At 41.8% G+C, this 23015-nt stretch overlaps 1 protein-coding gene across 1 annotated transcript in view; it reads right to left on the bottom strand.

Annotated features, from left to right (window-relative positions):
• LOC133612300 (A disintegrin and metalloproteinase with thrombospondin motifs 20) overlaps window positions 1-23015 on the bottom strand; it is a 516880-nt gene that overhangs the window by 463669 nt on the left and 30196 nt on the right. Inside the window, exon 3 of the mRNA XM_061969586.2 lies at window positions 9921-10095. Coding sequence (XP_061825570.2) covers window positions 9921-10095 — 175 coding nt within the window. The remainder of the gene's footprint in view (window positions 1-9920; window positions 10096-23015) is intronic.

Genomic DNA, 23015 nt, shown 5'->3' with positions numbered 1-23015 from the left:
AGCCCTCTCTTTTGAGGGGTGAGGGCAAGGGGTGAGACAAAAAGGGAAGGGTAAAAGGGGGAATTGGGATTCAGACCAAATGTTGAGAATAAATTCTAACTAACTTTAAGATGAAATTGCCCGAGAATTGGTCTTAGGACCGGTTTTGAGACCAAGATCGAGCTCGACCATTGAGCCACCAGCAGGTCACAAGGTCTTTCTAGCTTGGACTCGCCAATTGTAAAACTGGGTACGACAAAATAAAAGATTTTGGTACTATATGGGTAAATTGTAGCTTGTCACCCGTTGATCGTGTCCGATTCAGACATTGTAGACTTAGATTTGTTTTGGTTTTGGTTTAGGTGATCTTGACTGCAACGCGACACTGCAAAAACTGAAATTAAGTAAGATTAAATATCTCAAATAAGGGTGATATTTGCTTATTTTCTGTCTGATAAAATAATTCTTCTCACAAAGCAGATTTTATGTTAGAGTGTTGTACTTGTTTTAAGGGTTTTGGTCCTAAATGATCTCAGTAAGATATTACAGCTTGTTGCTGAGATTTGATGACCTATATTGAGTAAAACATGCTTGAAACTAGAATATCAACTGTTGCAAAGCTGTGTCATCAACACTCACAAGTATAAAACTACTTTTTTAAAGTAATAATTTCTTATTTCAAGCATGAAAAAAAAATCATGATTTTTGACACGAATGTGTCTCATAATTAAAACAGATGACAGCTAAATGGACTTCGCTGTTTTATATTCAATGAAACAATAGAAAATAGGTACTCATACAGTAGTACAGTTGGCACAGTACAGTAAACTGACAGTTAATATTTAAACATTTAACATGTGATATTTCAAACAATTTTGAACAGAAATAGTTCATGCACATTCAGATAAATTCTTCATAATTACAATTAAAAACCATTTTTTATGCGCACTAATTGACTGAAAGAGCACGCACTTGGCGCAATGATGTCATGTTATCCATGGAAAAATGCATTTTTAGACAATATGATTTGCCTGAGCGGCTCGGAGACCCCGAGAGTAACAAGCGGTTGCCTTGTTGCCTTTCCATTAAGAAAAATTAACTAGTTTTTAGTATAAGTTTGCTGGTTTCAAAAAATGTAATGCAGAGTGCATATCATTATGTCAAGATAATGGCACTAGCATTTACTTCATTTAAGAATATTTTTAAACATATTGAGCAAAAAGGTCTTTTTTTCTACCAAGAAAAGTGCACTTCTTATTAGTGAGAATATACTTATTTTAAGCTATTTTTGGGTTCATTGAGGTTAGCTAATTTTACTTGTTTTGGAAAGCCTTGACAAGCCGAATTTTCTTGTTCTATTGGCAGATCATTTTGCTTAGTTCAAATAAAATAACCCTAATTTTGTATTTTTTTTCTTGTTTTTGAACACTGACTTTTTGCAGTGTACACTTTGTTGCAGTGCTCGGTTTTCCTGCTGCCCTCAGTCTCCTTAGGAATAAAATGAGTGTCCTTACTTAAAAAGTAAATGTAAACTCCCGCTCTTCTACTTTGAATTGAAGCGTGCAGCAGAAGAGCAGTAATATTTAGGAGAAGCAGCCACCTCTCATGTTGTGTTAACATTAGAGCTCACTGTAGAGCACGCTAAAATTAACCGTGTTTATTCCAAGACTTGGTGTTAAAACACCAACTAGTTTGTTAGTTTCCAGCAATTACAACGTGTCAAGGGACTCTGACGGAAAGTAGGACAAGCAGGAAGAAGTAATTGAAGCCAAGCGACACACGCTGCATTAAAGCCAGTGTTTACATCTTGGCCTGCCAATGGTGACGTGTACCACACTCCTTCGCATACAAAGACCGGAGGAGCCTGCTGGCCTTGGCCTAGCGTGGTCTTCAAAGAGCTTGTTTTAATCGCTTCATCTGGAGAGAGGGGGGGGTCCTATCTGATAAGACGGAGGAGTCACATCTAGGGATACTTCACTGTTGTAGACTTGTTCTTTAATCCTCCATGCCACATTGTCAACCTACTGCTTTTACACACCCCGTTTCCATATGAGTTGGGAAATTGTGTTAGATGTAAATATAAACGGAATACAATGATTTGCAAATCATTTTCAACCCATATTCAGTTGAATGCACTACAAAGACAACATATTTGATGTTCAAACTCAAACTTTTTTTTTTTTTTTTTTTTGCAAATAATAATTAACTTCGAATTTCATGGCTGCAACACGTGCCAAAGTAGTTGGGAAAGGGCATGTTCACCACTGTGTTACATCACCTTTTCTTTTAACAACACTCAATAAATGATTGGGAACTGAGGAAACTAATTGTTGAAGCTTTGAAAGTGGAATTCTTTCCCAATCTTGTTTTATGTAGAGCTTAAGTCGTTCAACAGTCCGGGGTCTCCGCTGTCGTATTTTACGCTTCATAATGCGCCACACATTTTCGATGGGAGACAGGTCTGGACTGCAGGCGGGCCAGGAAAGTACCCGCACTCCTTTTTTTACGAAGCCACGCTGTTGTAGCACGTGCTGAATGTGGCTTGGCATTGTCTTGCTGAAATAAGCAGGGGCGTCCATGAAAAAGACGGCGCTTAGATGGCAGCATATGTTGTTCCAAAACCTGTATGTACCTTTCAGCATTAATGGTGCCTTCACAGATGTGTAAGTTACCCATGCCTTGGGCACTAATGCACCCCCATACCATCACAGATGCTGGCTTTTCAACTTTGCGTCGAAAACAGTCTGGATGGTTCGCTTCCCCTTTGGTCCGGATGACACGATGTCGAATATTTCCAAAAAAAATTTGAAATGTGGACTCGTCAGACCACAGAACACTTTCCCACTTTGCATGAGTCCATCTTAGATGATCTCGGGCCCAGAGAAGCCGGCGGCGTTTCTGGATGTTGTTGATAAATGGCTTTCGCTTTGCATAGTAGAGCTTTAACTTGCACTTACAGATGTAGCGACCAACTGTATTTAGTGACAGTGGTTTTCTGAAGTGTTCCGGAGCCCATGTGGTGATATCCTTTAGAGATTGATGTCGGTTTTTGATACAGTGCCGTCTGAGGGATCGAAGGTCACGGTCATTCAATGTCGGTTTCCGGTCATGCCGCTTACGTGGAGTGATTTCTCCAGATTCTCTGAACCTTTTGATGATATTATGGACTGTAGATGTTGAAATCCCTAAATTTCTTGCAATTACACTTTGAGAAACGTTGTTCTTAAACTGTTTGCTCACGCAGTTGTGGACAAAGGGGTGTACCTCGCCCCATCCTTTCTTGTGAAAGACTGAGCATTTTTTGGGAAGCTGTTTTTAGACCCAATCATGGCACCCACCTGTTCCCAATTAGCCTGCACACCTGTGGGATGTTCCAAATAAGTGTTTGATGAGCATTCCTCAACTTTATCAGTATTTATTGCCACCTTTCCCAACTTCTTCGTCACGTGTTGCTGGCATCAAATTCTAAAGTTAATGATTATTTGCCAAAAAAAAAATGTTTATCAGTTTGAACATCAAATATGTTGTCTTTGTAGCATATTCAACTGAATATGGGTTGAAAATGATTTGCAAATCATTGTATTCCGTTTATATTTACATCTAACACAATTTGCTAACTCATATGGAAACGGGGTTTGTACATGAAGACCTACAGTTCTTGTCTTATGGGTCTCACGAGCAAGTCGGTCAAAGTTGGGTAGGCTCACTGGGCTAATACGCAATTATGTTGATTTCAAATGTACAAAACCAGTGAAAATGGCACATTGTGCAAATGGTAAATAAAAACAGAATACAATGATTTGCAAATTCTTTTCAACTTATATTCAAGCGTTTCTGGGTGTTGTTGATAAATGGCTTTGGCTTTGCATAGAAGAGTTTTAACTTGCACTTACAGATGTAGCGACCAACTGTAGTTACTGACAGTGGTTTTCTGAAGTGTTCCTGAGCCCATGTGGTGATATCCTTTACACACTGATGTCGATTTTTGATGCAGTACCGCCTGAGGGATCGAAGGTCACGGGCATTCAGTGCAGTGATTTCGCCAGTTTCTCTGAACCTTTTGATGACATTACGGACCGTAGATGGTGAAATCCCTAAATTCCTTGCAATATCTGGTTGAGAAAGGTTGTTCTTAAACTGTTGGACAATTTGCTCACGCATTTGTTCACAAAGTGGTGACCCTCGCCTCATCCTGAGCATTTCATGGAAGATGCTTTTATACCCAATCATGGCACCCACCTGTTCCCAATTTGCCTGTTCACCTGTGGGATGTTCCAAATAAGTGTTTGATGAGCATTCCTCAACTTTCTCAGTCTTTTTTGCCACTTGTGCCAGTTTTTTTGAAACATGTTGCAGGCATCAAATTCCAAATGAGCTAATATTTGCAAAAAATAATGTTCACCAGTTCCAACCTTATGTATCTTGTCTTTGCAGTCTATTCAATTGAATATAAGTTGAAAAGGATTCGCAAATCATTGTATTCTGTTTTTATTTACCATTTACACAACGTGCCAACTTCACTGGTTTTGGGTTTTGTAAAAATATCAATATGATCTTTAATGATTTGTGGAAACAACAAGTCTATAATTAAAAGCAGTCAGGCAAATTAACCTGGAGGCTTTGGGATCACTCCCAAAAGTGAGAAAACCCCTCATTTCAGCATATGTCTGTTACTACTGTACAGTAGGGCTACGACAAATACAATTGTCCTTCCGCTCTGCACCATCGCGTGGACATCGGGGACGGTACCTCTGGATTGGCAGACTGGGGTGGTGGTTCCTCTCTTTAAGAAGGGGAACCGGAGGGTGTGTTCCAACTATCGTGGGATCACACTCCTCAGCCTTCCCGGTAAGGTCTATTCAGGTGTACTGGAGAGGAGGCTACGCCGGATAGCCGAACCTCGGATTCAGGAGGAACAGTGTGGTTTTCGTCCTGGTCGTGGAACTGTGGACCAGCTCTATACTCTCGGCAGAGTCCTTGAAGGTGCATGGGAGTTTGCCCAACCAGTCTACATGTGCTTTGTGGACTTGGAGAAGGCATTCGACCGTGTCCCTCGGGAAGTCCTGTGGGGAGTGCTCAGAGAGTATGGGGTATCGGACTGTCTGATTGTGGCGGTCCGCTCCCTGTATGATCAGTGTCAGAGCTTGGTCCGCATTGCCGGCAGTAAGTTGGACACGTTTCCAGTGAGGGTTGGACTCCGCCAAGGCTGCCCTTTGTCACCCATTCTGTTCATAACTTTTATGGACAGAATTTCTAGGCGCAGTCAAGGCGTTGAGGGGATCTGGTTTGGTGGCTGCAGGATTAGGTCTCTGCTTTTTGCAGATGATGTGGTCCTAATGGCTTCATCTGGCCAGGATCTTCAGCTCTCACTGGATCGGTTCGCACCTGAGTGTGAAGCGACTGGGATGAGAATCAGCACCTCCAAGTCCAAGTCCATGGTTCTCGCCCAGAAAAGGGTGGAGTGCTATCTCCGGGTTGGGGAAGAGACCCTGCCCCAAGTGGAGGAGTTCAAGTACCTCGGAGTCTTGCTCACGAGTGAGGGAAGAGTGGATCGTGAGGTCGACAAGCGGATCGGTGCGGCGTCTTCTGTAATGCGGACGCTGTATCGATCCGTTGTGGTGAAGAAGGAGCTGAGCCGGAAGGCAAAGCTCTCAATTTACCGGTCGATCTACGTTCCCATCCTCACCTATGGTCATGAGCTTTGGGTTATGACCGAAAGGACAAGATCAAGGGTACAAGCGGCCGAAATGAGTTTCCTCCGCCGGGTGGCGGGGCTCTCCCTTAGAGATAGAGTGAGAAGCTCTGTCATCCGGGAGGAGCTCAAAGTAAAGCCGCTGCTCCCCCACATGGAGAGGAGCCAGATGAGGTGGTTCGGGCATCTGAACGCCTCCCTAGGGAGGTGTTTCGGGCGCGTCCGACCGGTAGGAGGCCACGGGGAAGACCCAGGACGCGTTGGGAAGACCATGTCTCTCGGCTGGCCTGGGAACGCCTCGGGGTCCCCTGGGAGGAGCTGGACGAAGTGGCTGGGGAGAGGGAAGTCTGGGCTTCCCTTAGGCTGCTGCCCCTGCGACCCGACCTCGGCTAAGCGGAAGAAGATAGATGGATGGATGGATTGTCCTTCCCCACATTGCAGATTTTTTAATAAGCATAGTCTTCATATTTGTGGCCTAAATTAAGTGTTAAATTAGGTCTTATTTGCGTCTTAAATGTATCAGTTGTTTTATTTCCTATTATTAAAAAATTGTGGCACCAAGCTGGATTTCTGTTTTTGGTTTAAAGGGGACCTATTATGCAAAAGCAATTTTTCTTACCTGTTGGTTCCTGTTTTGTGTATTTGGGAACTGCGTAAATCCCGTAAATCTGAAATCAAACTAGGAGGCATGGTGGAGATATTTATAACACAATCTTTCCTTTCTTCATACTTCCTCCAAACAAGCCGTTTAGAATATGCCGTTTTTCCCCAATCGGTGACGTCAACGGGTACCTCCATATATGGTAGAGGTTTACCCAAAAAGCTTTGCACAAGTCAGCATTTATAGTCCGACGTTGTAATCAATAAGCTCCTTACTTTTTTCTATCCTCTTGTTGTGGGGCAGACTGGCTCGTACATGCACATGCATCCTCTGCTACTGCTATTTCTATTACAAAGTAGCGTATAGTTCTAATCTATATATGTCAGTAGACTCGATATGGAAGGACTACAAAGATGACAGGGACAAGATGCAGGCCACGTGGAAGCCCGTAAATAAGACCGCTCACAAAATAGCGTATCCTGAAGCGACTGTCAGAAAACGGCTTAAAAATGTTCTGTAAAACACAATCGATGCAAAATTTTGACCAAGGAACCACCATTACATGTTATGTAGACCACAAGGAAGTGTTTTGAATGTAGAAAAAAAATCATAATATGACCCTTTTTAGGATAACAAATTACCAGTACCAGTCGATTACGACTGGAATTCGATTAGAAAAGAACTCCTGTTAATATTCCGTTGCTTCGATTAATCGTTAAATGATCCATCCATCCATTTTCTACCGCTTATTCCCTTCGGGGTCGCGGGGGGCGCTGGAGCCTATCTCAGCTACAATCGGGTGGAAGGCGGGGTACAACCTGGACAAGTCGCCACCTCATCCCAGGGCAACACGTTTTTTAAAATCCGGACTTTTTCTGTACGGCCGGTGCAATGGAGCACACATGAGAATGATGGTGTGTGTGTGTGTGCGTGTGCGTGTGTGTGTGTGTGTGTGTGTGTGTGTGTGTGTGTGTGTGCCTTCATCTGTGTGGCGGTGAAGAGCAGCAGAGAGTATCATTTTTTTTTTTTTTTTAAAGTTTAATTAATGAACATGTGCTAAAAGTGCAATTTTAGTTTTGATGACCTGCATTTACAAGAAAAAGAGGAATGGTTACGGCAAGCATAAAACTATTTATTCAAAAATCCACATTGATGCAATTATTTACTTTTTAAATTTGATCTCAATTCTGTACACTGCTTTCTTGAGGGAACTCTCCTGAAGGAATCAATAAAGTACTATCTATCTATCTATCTATGAAGTGGGTTTTATCCGATTACTCGATTAATCAAATACACCGATTGATAAATTACTCGATTACTAAAATAATCGATAGCTGTAGCCGTATAATATAGTCTATCATTTCAAGGGAAAACACTGTATAAAGTATACTTGGATATACCTTTAAAGTTATAGTATAGACCACACTGCAAAAAACTGAAATCTAAGTAAGATTAAATATATCAAATAAGGGTGATATTTGCTTATTTTCTGTCTGATAAGATAATTCTTCTCACTAAGCAGATTTTATTTTAGAGTGTTTTATTTGTTTTAAGTGTTTTGGTCCTAAATGATCTCAGTAAGATATTACAGCTTGTTGCTGAGATTTGATGACCTATATTGAGTAAAACATGCTTGAAACTAGAATATCAACTGTTGCAAAGCTGTGTCATCAACACTCACAAGTATAAAACTACTTTTTCAAAGTAATCATTTCTTATTTCAAGCATGAACAAAAAAAATCATGACTTTGACGCAATTATGTCTTATAATTAAAACATGACAGCCAAATGGACTTTGCTGTTTTATATTCAATGAAACAATAGAACATACGTACTCATATAGTAGTACAGTTGGCACAGTACAGTAAACTAGTTAATATTTAAACATTTAACATGTGACATGTCTAACAATTTTCAACAGAAATAGTTCATGCACATTCAGATAAATTCTTAAAAATTACAATTATAAACAATTTGGCCGGGGGCCGGGCTGTATATAGGCGCACTAATTGACTGAAAGAGCACGCACTTGGCGCGATGATGTCATGTTATCCATGGAAAAACGCATTTTTAGACCATATGATTTGCCTGAGCGGCTAGGAGACCCCGAGAGTAATAAGCGGTTGCCTTGTTGCCTTTCCATTAAGAACAATAAATTAGTTTTTAGTATAAGTTTGCTGGTTTCAAGAAATGTAATGCCGAGCGCATATCATTATGTCAAGATAATTACATATTGAGCAAAAAGGTCTCATATTTGTTTTCTACCAAGAAAAGGGCACTTGTTATTAGTGAGAATATACTTATTTTAAGGTATTTTGGGGTTCATTGAGGTTAGCTAATTTTACTTGTTTTGGAAAGTCTTGACAAGCCAAATTTTCTTGTTCTATTGGCAGATAATTTTGCTTAGTTCAAGTAAAATACCCCTCATTTTTATATATTTTTTTCTTGTTTTTGAACACTGACTTTTTGCAGTGCAGTGCTTCCCAAATATTTTCCTGTTACTTCTTCCCGAAGGAAGAAGAAACTATTTTGCGCCCCACCCACTCTCCACTGTGATTGTAAATAGTATAATTTGTCGATACAATTGTTCTAAATACACATCTGCATAATATTGTAAGCTTGTTAACATTTAAAGAAACAGCACAGCGGTCTTTCCTCGTCTCTCACCGTTGTTACAGTGAAGCCAAGTGCCACATATGCTTCATCATATTCTGGGTGCATGTTCCCCAAGGTCACGGCACCCCCCCCCGGGGGGCCCCGCCCCACTATTTGAGAAAGACTGCTATAGATTGACTGAAACATTGTCAAAACACAGCCATTATTGTCTAAAGCTGGCAATATATTTGGGTCTTGTCGACTGTCAAACATTGGGGTGGTAGCATTATGATCTGGGGTTGCATGAGTGAGTTTGAAGATATAATTCATTGAAAAATGTTCTCTAACCAACTGAACAACAATGTATGATTCCGACTTCTCATGCATTTGGAACCACTCTTCATACTCCCCTACGGGGGAGGATGCATTAAAAAGTGTCCTAAAGTAGAGGCCAGATAAAGCGAGGGACAGCGCGAGACGGAGACCCTCCGCATGATTACCACACACAGACCAAGTGGCTGAAAAGCCAAAGCATATGAAGGAGGCATTGCTCGGGTTCGACAGGTCAGTCTAAGCTCTTTGAGTCGCTCGGACACACAATGGCAGCCACCGCCGCCCGACAATGGCCCCGGGCTCAGACGACGAGCAAACGAAGCAGCTCGCACACGGAAGATTTATAGCGTCCCTTTGCAACAAAGGCCGCCCACTGAGCTCCTCCACAGAATGACACTGAAGGACCTCGGTCTCTGTGGACTCTGCGAGGACACCCCTCTCTTTAAGGGCTCTTCACCTCTCAGAGGCCTCAGCAATAAACATGAAAACATTTAGGCGGTGACACATCTTAAACTTAACTATCTACCACTGCCAAGCAACAAAACACAGGACTGGAGCACTTAAATGAGATAATTCCACATGCAAACCCCGCAATCAAGATTGAAATGGTGATTAATTTGGGTATAATTTGCATTTTACAGCTGGGTCATGTGGAGGTAGGTATGAAAATCAGACAGTGGTTGTATCACGGTGGTTAGTAGACAGTCTGCGGTCTGTTACCTGAGGCCGAACAAGGCTCGGGTTGGCTGACGACGCTCGTGCTTGAGTTGTTGCGCCTCCTCTCGTGTCGGTAGACGAGGTGGGGTTTGTGGTGCTCGTCGTCGTACTCCTCTCCCTCGGCGTTCAGGAGCGGCTCCAAAAAGTACTCGCCGTCTGGTGTGGTGAAAGTGCCGATCTAGGAAGGTTTTAGAAGTACAGTCATTGTTCAGGCACATTGCATGTGTTTTTACTAGAGATGCTGACAAATGATTTAAAATGTAATATCGGAGATTATCTGTATCGTTTTTTTTTGTTTTTTTTAATTAAATCAACATAAAAAACACAAGATACACTTACAATTAGTGCACCAACCCAAAAAACCTCCCTCCCCCATTTAAACTCATTCACACTCATTCACACAAAAGGGTTGTTTCTTTCTGTTATTAATATTCTGGTTCCTACATTATATATCAATATATATCAATACAGTCTGCAAGGGATACAGTCCGTAAGCACACATGATTGTGCGTGCTGCTGGTCCACTAATAGTACTAACCTTTAACAGTTAATTTTACTCATTTTCATTAATTACTAGTTTCTATGTCACTGTTTTTATATTGTTTTACTTTCTTTTTTATTCAAGAAAAAGTTTTTAATTTATTTATCTTATTTTATCACATTTTTTAAAAAGGACCTTATCGTCACCATACCTGGTTGTCCAAATTAGGCATAATAGTGTGTTAATTCCACGACTGTATATATCGGTATCGGTTTATATCGGTATCGGTAATTAAGAGTTGGACAATATCGGAATATCGGCCAAAAATCCATAATCGGACATTCCTAGTTTTTACACAAGAGTAAAATGGCATTTGAGGCACCCCCTATGGGTTCTGGTTAGGGATGTCTGATAATATCGGACTGTAGATATTATCGGCCGATAAATGCTTTAAAATGTAATATCAGAAATTATCGGTATCGGTTTCAAAAAGTAAAATGTATGACTTTTTAAAACGCGCTGTGTACACGAACGTAGGGAGAAGTACAGAGGGCCAATAAACCTTAAAAGCACTGCCTTTGCGTGTCGGCCCAATCACATAATATCTACGGCTTTTCACACACACAAGTGAATGCAAAGCATACTTGGTCAACAGCCATACAGGTCACACTGAGGGTGGCCGTATAAACAACTTTAACACTGTTACAAATGTGCGCCACACTGTGAATCCACACCAAACTAGAATGACAAACACATTTCGGGAGAACATCCGCACCGTAACACAACATAAACACAACAGAACAAATACCCTGAACCCCTTGCAGCACTAACTCATCCGGTACGCTACAATATACACCCCCCGCTACCCTCTACCTCCCCCTCACACCAACCTCCTCATGCTCTCTCAGGGAGAGCATGTCCCAAATTCCAAGCTGCTGTTTTGAGGCATGTTAAAAAAAAAAATGCACTTTTTGACTTCAATAATAAATATGGCAGTGCCATGTTGGCATTTTTTTTCCATAACTTGAGTTTATTTATTTTGGAAAACCTTGTTACATTGTTTAATACATCCAGCGGGGCATCACAACAAAATTAGGCGTAATAATGTGTTAATTCCACGACTGTATATATCAGTATCGGTTGATATCGGAATCCATCCATCCATCCATCCAATGGATGGATGGATGATATCGGAATCCGTAATTAAGAGTTGGACAATATCGGATATCTGCAAAAAAAAGCCATTATCGAACATCTCTAGTTCTGGTCCAAATTCTTTAGAGCAGTGTTGTTCAACTCTTGTGCCGTGAGAAACAGTCTGGTGTGCCGTGGGAGATTATGTAATTTAAAATATTTTTTGCAAACCAGTAATAATAATCTGCAAATGTGCCGTTGCACAGTGTCTGTGCTGTCTAGAGCTCGGCAGAGTAACCGTGTAATACACTCCCATATCAGTAGGTGGCAGCAGGTAGATAATTGCTTTGTAGATGTCGGGAACACGGTTTGTCGTGACCACAATACGCAGACGACAACGTGCAGGTAAAAAAAGTATCTAATGCTTAAACCAAAAACAAACATAAGGCGAGTGCCGCTAAGAAAAAGCATTGAAGCTTAGGAAAAGCTATGCAAAACGAAACTAAAACTGTATTGGTTGTAAAGTAAACAAAAACTGAATGCTGGACGACAGCAAAGACTTACAGAGTGTGGAGCAGACAGCGTCCACAAAGTACATCCGAACATGACATGACAATCAACAATGTCCCCGCAAAGAAGGACAGCAATAACTTAAATAGCCTTGATTGCTAAAACAAAACACAGGTGCGGGGAATAGTGCTAAAGGAAGACATGAAACTGCTACAGGAAAATACCAACAAAACAGGAAAATCCACCAAATTAGGAGCGCAAGACAAGAACTAAAACACAGGAAGACACCAAAAAACTCCAAATAGGTCACGGTGTGATGTGACAGTACTTTGAGACAAGAGCTATAGTCATGCATGCTTGGTTATGGTTTGAATTCTTATCCAACACTTGCGAGAACAACTTTTTACTGTCAATATCGACTGCTGAGTTTCACTTTTTTAATGTTTTTTTCATTGAAAAAAAATGTGCCTTGGCTCAAAAAAGGTTGAAAAACACTGCTTTAGAGGACACATGAGTCTAACCCCCTTCAGTATATCAGTATGTGGAATTAAATGATAGAATGGATTAAGCAAAGCAATCAAAGAATGTACTAGTATGATCCACTTCAAGAAACTCTTCAAACTTAAAGTGTTTGCAAAGTACAAAGAAGAAGAACCATGATAAACATCCATCCATTCATTTTCAAAATAATCGTACTCATCTCACTACATGAAATGTAACTTACTTCACCGAGTATTATTATTATTTTTTTTTTTTTGTGATTACTTATGGAGTATATTGTGAATAAATTGAGAGCAGGAAGTGAACAAAAGTTTTAGCAACTGTTATGTAAAAGAAAAGGGGTAGGATTAAATAAGCTCTGCTTCTTCCTACTCCTTTTCGAACATGTTGAAAAGAGAAACTGGAAATTGTGATGTATCATGTTGTATGCTTGCATGTTGCAAATAAACTCAAACTCCCTGCACATGCCGGGCTCAAACCGGCAACCACAAATCCCCACTGTATGAGAGTTAAATCCGAGGCTAGCAAACAGCTAAATAGTCGCTTTAAAATAAATTAAAATCTAAAAAAATAAAATAATCTGAACGCCCTATGCTGTCAGCTCATTGTTCAGCACGGCTCTTAAAGAGCCACGCCAGCATAAATGGAATACAGATATTCGCTTGCTGGTGGCCATGTTTTTCAACCAATCTTATTTTACAGACATGACCTTAGCAGTTCCCTCAAGGTGTGTACCAAATTCTGCAGTGTTTCGACTAAACCCCCTTAAGCTACAGTTGAGCTGACATGTTTCAGGTCAATCTGAACGGCGCCACCATGTGGTGTATTTGTCTGAGCAATGACACTAGGAACAGGAGTAGGAATGCAACCATTACAGATTATAGTCTGAGTAATATCACAGTTTCACAATTAATATGCATTACTACTGTCAGAAATGACAGTAATCAAATAACATAAGTACAAACCCCGTTTCCATATGAGTTGGGAAATTGTGTTAGATGTAAAAATAAATCGAATGCAATGATTTGCAAATCCTTTTCAACCCATATTCAGTTGAATATGCTACAAAGACAACATATTTGATGTTCAAACTGATAAACTTTTTTTTTTTTGCAAATAATCATTAACTTTAGAATTTAATGCCAGCAACACGTGACAAAGAAGTTGGGAAAAATGGCAATAAATACTGATAAAGTTGAGGAATGCTCATCAAACACTTATTTGGAACATCCCACAGGTGAACAGGCTAATTGGGAACAGGTGGGTGCCATGATTGGGTATAAAAGTAGATTCCATGAAATGCTCAGTCATTCACAAACAAGGATGGGGCGAGGGTCACCACTTTGTCAACAAATGCATGAGCAAATTGTTGAACAGTTTAAGAAAAACCTTTCTCAACCAGCTATTGCAAGGAATTTAGGGATTTCACCATCTACAGTCCGTAATATCATCAAAGGGTTCAGAGAATCTGGAGAAATCACTGCACGTAAGCAGCTAAGCCCGTGACCTTCGATCCCTCAGGCTGTACTGCATCAACAAGCAACATCAGTGTGTAAAGGATATCACCACATGGGCTCAGGAACACTTCAGAAACCCACTGTCAGTAACTACAGTTGGTCGCTACATCTGTAAGTGGAAATTAAAGGCCTACTGAAACCCACGACTACCAACCACGCAGTCTGATAGTTTATATATCAATGATGAAATCTTAACATTGCAACACATGCCAATACGGCCGGGTTAGCCTACTAAAGTGCAATTTTAAATTTCGCGCGAAATATCCTGCTGAAAACGTCTCGGTCTGATGACGCCTGAGCGTGACGTCACAGATTGTAGAGGACATTTTGGGACAGCATGGTGGCCAGCTATTAAGTCGTCTGTTTTCATCGCAAAATTCCACAGTATTCTGGACATCTGTGTTGGTGAATCTTTTGCAATTTGTTCAATGAACAACGGAGACAGCAAAGAAGAAAGCTGTAGGTGGGAAGCGGTCTATTGCGGCAGGTGTTGTGCCGGATAACGCACCCCCGCCGTAGAATGCACCCCGACTGTTGTGCACACACACGGAGTACTTACAAGCAGACACAGAATGCAGACAGAAAAGGGAGAACGGACATATTTTGGCTTAAAAAGTAAAGATAAAGGTGAAGTTATAACACTGAAACGCCCTCAGGAAGAGGTGCTTTAAGACATGGCTAGATAGCTAGCGGCCAACATCCATCCACAGTGTTTTAGCTACTTCTAAATCACTAATCCTTGTCTCCATGGTGACAAAGTAAGTTTCTTACAAGTATCATTATCACTGCAGGACGAGGAATAGCTAAACATGCTTCACTACACACTGTAGGAGGATACAATAGATCACCGGCATGGGTGGATCTAAGCCTGACATCCACTGTAATGATACCAAGTACAAGAGCGTATCTAGTCGATACTATGATTACATCGATATTTTTTATCGTCACAAAATCTTTTTTCCTTTTTTAAAAATTCAGTTCCGGTAATACGTCCCTGGACACATTAAGGACTTAAATTATGACCAATGTATGATCCTGTAACTACTTGGTATCGAATCGATAACCAAATGTGTGGTATCATCAAAAACGTATGTAAAGCATCCAAACAAGAGAAGAATAAGTGATTATTACATTTTAACAGAAGTGTAGATAGAACATGTTGAAACAGAAAATAAGCAGATATGAACAGTAAATGAACAAGTAGATTAATAATCATTTTCTACAGTTTGTCCTTAATAATGTTGACAAAATAACAGAATGATAAATGACACAATATGTTACTGCATGTCAGCAGACTATTTAGGAGCCTTTGTTTGTTTACTTACTACTAAAAGACAAGTTGTCTAGTATGTTCACTATTTTATTTAAAGGCCTACTGAAATGCGATTTTCTTATTTAAACGGGGATAGCAGGTCCATTCTATGTGTCATACTTGGGGATTTAGTAGAGAACATCGACGATAAAGTTCGCAACTTTTGGTCGCTGATAAAAAAGCCTTGCCTGTACCGGAAGTAGCAGACGAGTAGCGTGACGTCACAGGTTGTGGAGCTCCTCACATCTGCACATTGTTTACAATTATGGCCACCAGCAGCGAGAGCGATTCGGACCGAGAAAGCGACGATTTCCCCATTAATTTGAGCGAGGATGAAAGATTTGTGGATGAGGAAAGTGAGAGTGAAGGACTAGAGGGCAGTGGGAGCGATTCAGATAGGGAAGATGCTGTGAGAGGCGGGTGGGACCTGATATTCAGCTGGGAATGACTAAAACAGGAAATAAACACAAGACATATATATACTCTATTAGCCACAACACAACCAGGCTTATATTTGATATGCCACAAATTAATCCCGCATAACAAACACCTCCCCCCTCCCGTCCATATAACCCGCCAATACAACTCAAACACCTGCACAACACACTCAATCCCACAGCCCAAGGTACCGTTCACCTCTCCAAAGTTCATACAGCACATATATTTCCCCAAAGTCCCCAAAGTTACGTACGTGACATGCACATAGCGGCACGCACGTACAGGCAAGCGATCAAATGTTTGGAAGCCGCAGCTGCATGCGTACTCACAGTACCGCGTCTGCGTATCCAAATCAAAGTCCTCCTTGTAAGAGTCTCTGTTGTCCCAGTTCTCCACAGGCCAATGGTAAAGTTTGACTCATCTTCCGGGAATGTAAACAATGAAACACCGGCTGTGTTTGTGTTGCTGCAGCCGGCCGCAATACACCGCTTCCCACCTACAGCTTTCTTCTTTGCTGTCTCCATTGTTCATTGAACAAATTGCAAAAGATTCACCAACACAGATGTCCAGAATACTGTGGAATTTTGCGATGAAAACAGACGACTTAATAGCTGGCCACCATGCTGTCCCAAAATGTCCTCTACAATCCGTGACGTCACGCGCTGATGTCATCATACCGAGACGTTTTCAGCAGGATATTTCGCGCAAAATTTAAAATTGCACTTTAGTAAGCTAGCCCGGCCGTATTGGCATGTGTTGCAATGTTAAGATTTCATCATTGATATATAAACTATCAGACTGCGTGGTCGGTAGTAGTGGGTTTCAGTAGGCCTTTAATGAGGCTGAATTGCAATAATAAACATATGTTTAATGTACCCTAACATTTTTTGTTAAAATAAAGCCAATAATGCAATTTTTTGTGGTCCCCTTTATTTAGAAATGTATCGAAAAGTATCAAAATACATTGTAGTACCGGTACCAAAATATCGGTATCGGCACAACTTTAGTGCAGGTTTTGACAAATATATGTTTACACTTAATGTTAATTGCGGTATTGCACCGCACAGTAAAAAGTCTAACGATGATTAGAGTTTGACCCGGTCATCCGAAAAGTGGGGTGCACAAAAACCGAGGCACCAATGTACTTCCAAGGCAGGAATTGACAAAATCCAAACAGATTTGAGGCGTCACAGGACTATAAGGCCACCGCTGTGCTTTGATTAGCTCGCACTCGCAGTCACCTGGGAGAGTCACTTTCACCAATGAGGGAGCATACACTATATTGCCAAAAGTATCTGGTCACCCATCCAAATGATCAGAATCAGGTGTCTTATTCACTTGGCCCGGCCACAGGTGTATAAAATCAAGCACTTAGGCATGGAGACTGTTTCTACAAACATTTGTGAAAGAATTGGCCGCTTTCAGTGATTTCCAGCGTGGAACTGTCATAGGATGCCACCTGTGCGATAAATCCAGTCGTGGAATTTCCTCGTTCCTAAATATTCCAAAGTCAACAGTCGGATTTATTATAAGAAAATGAAAGAGTTTCGGAACAACAGCAACTCAGCCAGAAAGTGGTAGGAGTGTTAAATTTGGTGGAGGAGGAATTATGGTGTGGGGTTGTTTTTCAGGAGTTGGGCTTCGCTCCTTAGTTCCAGTGAAAGAAACGTTGAATGCTCGAGTATACCAAAACATTTTGGACAATTCCTTGCTCCCAACCTTGTGGGAACAGTTTGGAGCGGGTCCCTTCCTCTTCCAACATGACTGTGCACCAGTATAAAATCAAGCACTTAGGCATGGCGACTGTTTCTACAAACATTTGTGAAAGAATGGGCCGCTCTCAGTGATTTCCAGCGTGGAACTGTCATAGGATGCCACCTGTGCAACAAATCCAGTCGTGAAATTTCCTCGCTCCTAAATATTCCAAAGTCAACTATTGGCTTTATTATAAAAAAATGGAAGAGTTTGGGAACAACAGCAACTCAGCCACCAAGTGGTAGGCCACGTAAACTGACAGAGAGGGGTCAGCGGATGCTGAAGCGCATAGTGCAAAGAGGTCGCCGACTTTCTGCAGTTGATACAGAGCTCCAAACTTCATGTGACCTTCCGATTAGCCCACGTACAGTACGCAGAGAGCTTCATGGAATGGGTTTTATTCCCACTTTTATTCTTTGGCTTTTAACACTACGTGAGTTGTGTGGTCTTCTGTCCTCTGTGTTTTGTTTTTTTATATACATTTTGATTTCTATTTACTTGTCACGTGTGGGGCGCATGGTGATGCGGGGTTTTGTTCTCCCAGGAAGCAAAGGACGAATCCGGACAGGACTTACAGGTGACGACATGATTTAATAGAAAAATAACACAAAACTGGTAAAAAAAAGAAAACAAACCGACAGGATGAGGTGCCGAACGCACCGGAAGCTAAGGCTAACACTTAGCACAGACTATGAAACTTAGCAGGGTCTAGGAGACAAGAACAAACTTACGTGGCAGTCGCGTGATGCAAAAACAAAGAAAGCCGAACGAGTGATGAACAAAGGTGGGCTTAAATAGCGTCTCTGATGAGCAACAGGTGCAAAGGCAGGTGAAAATCAAGTAGCCATGGTGACGAAACAAACTCACAGGTGCACAAGTAATAACAAAAGGAGTCCAAAACTAACAGAAAACACAAAAACATGGTCCGGACCACGGATCATGACATTACTGTTTTAATTGGTTTTACCCTTTAAAATCGTTTTTAATCATATTTATCTTTATATTGTTTTTATATTGGTTTTATATTTATTAATTTTTTGTTTTTAATCAGGTCATCGGTGGAGCATAATATTGTTTTTAACATGGCTGTGCAGCACTTTGGAAACGTTCTTGTTGTTTAAATGTGCTATATAAATAAAGTGGATTGGATTGGATTGGGTTTCCATGGCCGAGCAGCTGCATCTAAGCCATACATCACCAAGTCCAATGCAAAGCGTGGGATGCAGTGGTGTAAAGCACGTCGCCACTGGACTCTAGAGCAGTGGAGACGCCTTCTCTGGACTGATGAATCACGCTTTTCCATCTGGCAATCTGATGGACGAGTCTGGGTCTGGAGGTTGCCAGGAGAACGGTGCATTTCGGACTGCATTGTGCCGAGTGGGAAATTTGGTGGAGGAGGAATTATGCTGGGTTTTTTTTGGTTTTTTTTCCAGGAGTTGGGCTTGGCCCCTAAGTTCCAGTGAAAGGAACTTTGAATGCTCCAGGACACCAAAACATTTTGGACAATTCCATGCTCCCAACCTTGTGGGAACAGTTTGGAGCGAGCCCGGTCCTCTTCCAACATGACGGTGCACCAGTGCACAAAGCAAGGTCCATAAAGTCTGGTGTGGATGTACTTGACTGGCCTGCACAGAGTCCTGACAGAACACCTTTGGGATGAATTAGAACGGAGACTGAGAGCCAGGCCTTCTCGACCAACATCAGTGTGTGACCTCACCAATGCGCTTTTGGAAGAATGGTCGAAAATCCCTAAAAACACACAACCTTGTGGACAGCCTTCCCAGAAGAGTTGAAGCTGTAATAGCTGCAAAAGGTGGACCGACATCATATTGAACCCTATGGGTTAGGAATGGGATGGCACTTCAAGGTCATATGTGAGTCAAGGCAGGTGGCCAAATACTTTTGGCAATACAGTGTAGAAGTGGACATGCTGACTCAGAAAAGTCTTAGTAAGCAGTCCAAGACGTGTTCTGAGTGTAAAAGTGGGAGGGAGTGACATCATCATACATGGACAAAGGAATGCTAATATTGATTTGGCAAAGCTCCTTAGCTCACTCAGCCATAAGGAACAACGCTTGTATGGTCGGATCATGCGCACGCTTAAACAGGATAGCACACAATGGAATGTTTCCTTAGCAACGTTATTCCGTGAAGCCGTCCTGGGAAGTGACGGGCACTTAGCCGGAGGATATGGAAAACGTGCCTTTGTGTATCTTTCCAACGTGTTGTCTTTCTTTTAAAGGGGGAAGGATTAGCAGGGGCTGACAGGGATCCTCGAAAGCACCGCGTGCCTCTGGTGGTGCACGTGTTCATCGTTGAAGCTTGTGCATGCATGACGTGGAATGGAAACCGTGCAAGTGAAATATCAGGAAAGATTGCACGAACAACACATAAGGCAGAATTCTCCTAAATGGGGAAATGGAGCAGTCGCAAGAATTTAGAAAAAAAAATTCTAAATACATCATACATAATGTTAGACAGTAAACAAAGTTTTGCAGCTAGACGGACATATTTTGCCATATAGGCAGTAGGGTTGTACGGTACACTGGTATTAGTATAGTACCGCGATACTAATGAATCATATTCGGTCCGCCACACCCCCCGCGCCCCCGTCGTCGTCACGTCGTGTCATTGCTGGTTTTACGAGCTCTCAGTCCCCGTTCTAATTCATCCCAAAGGTGTTCTATCGGATTCAGGTCAGGACTCTGTGCAGGCCAGTCAAGTTCATCCACACCAGAGACTCTGTCATCCATGTCTTTATGGACCCTGCTTTGTGCACTGGTGCACAGTCATGTTGGAAGAGGAAGGGGCCCGCTCCAAACTGTTCCCACAAGGTTGGGAGCAAGGAGTTGTCCAAAATGTTTTGGTATCCTGGAGCATTCAAAGTTCCTTTCACTGGAACTAAGGGGCCAAGCCCAACTCCTGAAAAACAACCCCACACCATAATTCCTCCTCCACCAAATTTCACACTCGGCACAATGCAGTCCTAAATGTAGCGTTCTCCTGGCAATTTCCAAACTTAGACTCGTCCAATAGATTGCCAGATGAAAAAGCGTGATTCATCAGTCCAGAGAACGCTTCTCAATTGCTCTAGAGTCCAGTGGCGACGTGCTTTACACCACTGCATCCCACGCTTTGCATTGGACTTGGTTATGTTTGGCTTAGATTCAGCTGCTCGGCCATGGAAACCCATTTCATGAAGCTCTCTGCGGACTGTACGTGGGCTAATTGGAAGGTGACATGAAGTTCGGAGCTCTGTAGCAACTGACTGTGCAGAAAGTCTTTTCACTATGCGCTTCAGCATCCGCTGACCCCTCTCTGTCAGTTTACGTGGCCTACCACTTGTTGGCTGAGTTGCTGTTGTTCCCAAACTTACATTTTCTTATAATAAAGCCGACAGTTGACTTTGGAATATTTAGGAGCGAGGAAATTTCACGACTGGATTTGTCGCACAGGTGGCATCCTATGACAGTTCCATTCTTTCACAAATGTTTGTAGAAACAGTTTCCATGCCTAAGTGCTTGATTTTATACACCTGTGGCCGGGCCAAGTAATTAGGACACCTGATTCTCATCATTTGGATGGGTGGCCAAATACTTTTGGCAATATAGTGTATATCTACGTATGTGTCATTGTATCGTATTTTTACTTGGGAAATAAATACAAATGCTTACCAACATGTGAGTTGTGCACTTGTGAGATACATAGAATTGTCCTGACTAAATTCTACAGTAGGGTTGTAACCACAATCGGTAATAATGATAACCGCGGTAAAACTCTCGACGGTTAGTATTACCATTTTAAGTCAAAATGATCGAAAAACCGTGATTGATAGCCACACTTTGATTAACTCACGGACACACTTGTGCCAGCTCGCTAGTTTATATGCTAACATGAATACAAGAGACGTTAACTACCTCCCCTACTAAGAAACAACATACCCCAATCTAAACTTATACAAAACACACATTTGGGGTAAAAATATCAAGTAATTATAGTCTGCAAATAATGTTGCCGTTATTAAGTGTTGGTGCTGTCTAGAGCTCGGCAGCGTAACAATGTTATACTCTTCCTAACAGTAGGTGGCAGCAGGTAGATAATTGCTTTGCAGATGTCGCAACATGCTTTGTCGTGATCCCAATATGCAGATGACAGTGGGAGGCAGCATGCAGGTGAAATGGTATCGAATGCTAAAACCAAAAATAAACAAAAGGTGAGTGCCCCTAAGAAAAGGCATTGAAGCTTAGGGAACAAAACTAAAACTGAACTGGCTACAAAGTAAACAAAAACAGAATGCTGGACGACAGCAAAGACTTACAGCATGTTGAGCAAAGATGGTGTCCACAAAGTACATTCCGAACATGACATGACAATCAACAATGTCCCCACAAAGAAGGAACTGAAATCTAAGTTAGATTGAATATCTCAAATAAGGGTGATATTAGCTTATTTTCTTTCTGTTAAGATCATTCTTCTCACTAAGCAGATTTTATGTTAGAGTGTGTTACTTGTTTTAAGGGTTTTGGTCCTAAATGATCTCAGTAAGATATTCCAGCTTGTAGCTGAGATTTGATGACCTATATTGAGTAAAACATGCTTGAAACTATTTTTGTCCAAATGTCCAAAACACACCCAGCAATGGTGCACAGGAAGGCGGGGAAGAAAAGGGGAAATGCGGCCAAAATGGTAAAAAGTCCCAATTTTGTCCAAACTACCTCCACGAGTTCCAGTCTCATGAGTCCCGCCGCCGGCCGCATAAGTCCCGGGATGCAAAAAATGTCCAAAACGCACCCAGCAAAGTCCCACGGGAAGTGGGGGAGAAAAGAGAGAAAAGTCGGCAAAAGTCGCCAAAAATGTTCAAAATATCTACCCAGGTTCGAGTCCCACAAGTCCCGGAATGCCCAAAATGTCCATAACACACCCAGCCGAGTCCCACGGGGAGGGTGGATAAAAGTTGGAAAAGTCGGCAAAAGTCCCAAAAATGTTCAAAATACCTACCCAGTTTACATGGAGTGCCACGAGTCTTAAGATTGTGGCACTCAAACCCGGGTGTGATTTTTGAACATTTTACCGAATTTTCTCACTTTTCTCCCAGCCTTCCTGTGGGCCTTTGCTGGGTGCGTTTTGGACATCCCGGCCGGCGGCGGGACTTGTGGGACTCGAACCTGGGCAGGTATTTAGAAAATTTTTGGGACTTTTGCCGATTTTTCCAACTTTTATCCGGGGGGCTCGTGAGACTCGGCTGGGTGTGTTATTGACATTTTGGGCATCCCGGGACTTGCGCGGCCATACATAAGATTTTATGTTAGAGTGTTGTACTTGTTTTAAGGGTTTTAGTCCTCAATGATCTCAGTAAGATATTACAGCTTGTTGCTGAGATGTGATGACCTATATTGAGTAAAACATGCTTGAAACTATTTTTGTCCAAATGTCCAAAACACACCCAGCAA

Source organism: Nerophis lumbriciformis, linkage group LG10 (genome assembly GCF_033978685.3).
Source record: "Nerophis lumbriciformis linkage group LG10, RoL_Nlum_v2.1, whole genome shotgun sequence".
Lineage (NCBI taxonomy): Eukaryota > Metazoa > Chordata > Actinopteri > Syngnathiformes > Syngnathidae > Nerophis > Nerophis lumbriciformis.
The sequence above is the reverse complement of the archived record's forward strand: the minus strand, read 5'-3'. Positions and strand labels throughout refer to the sequence as shown.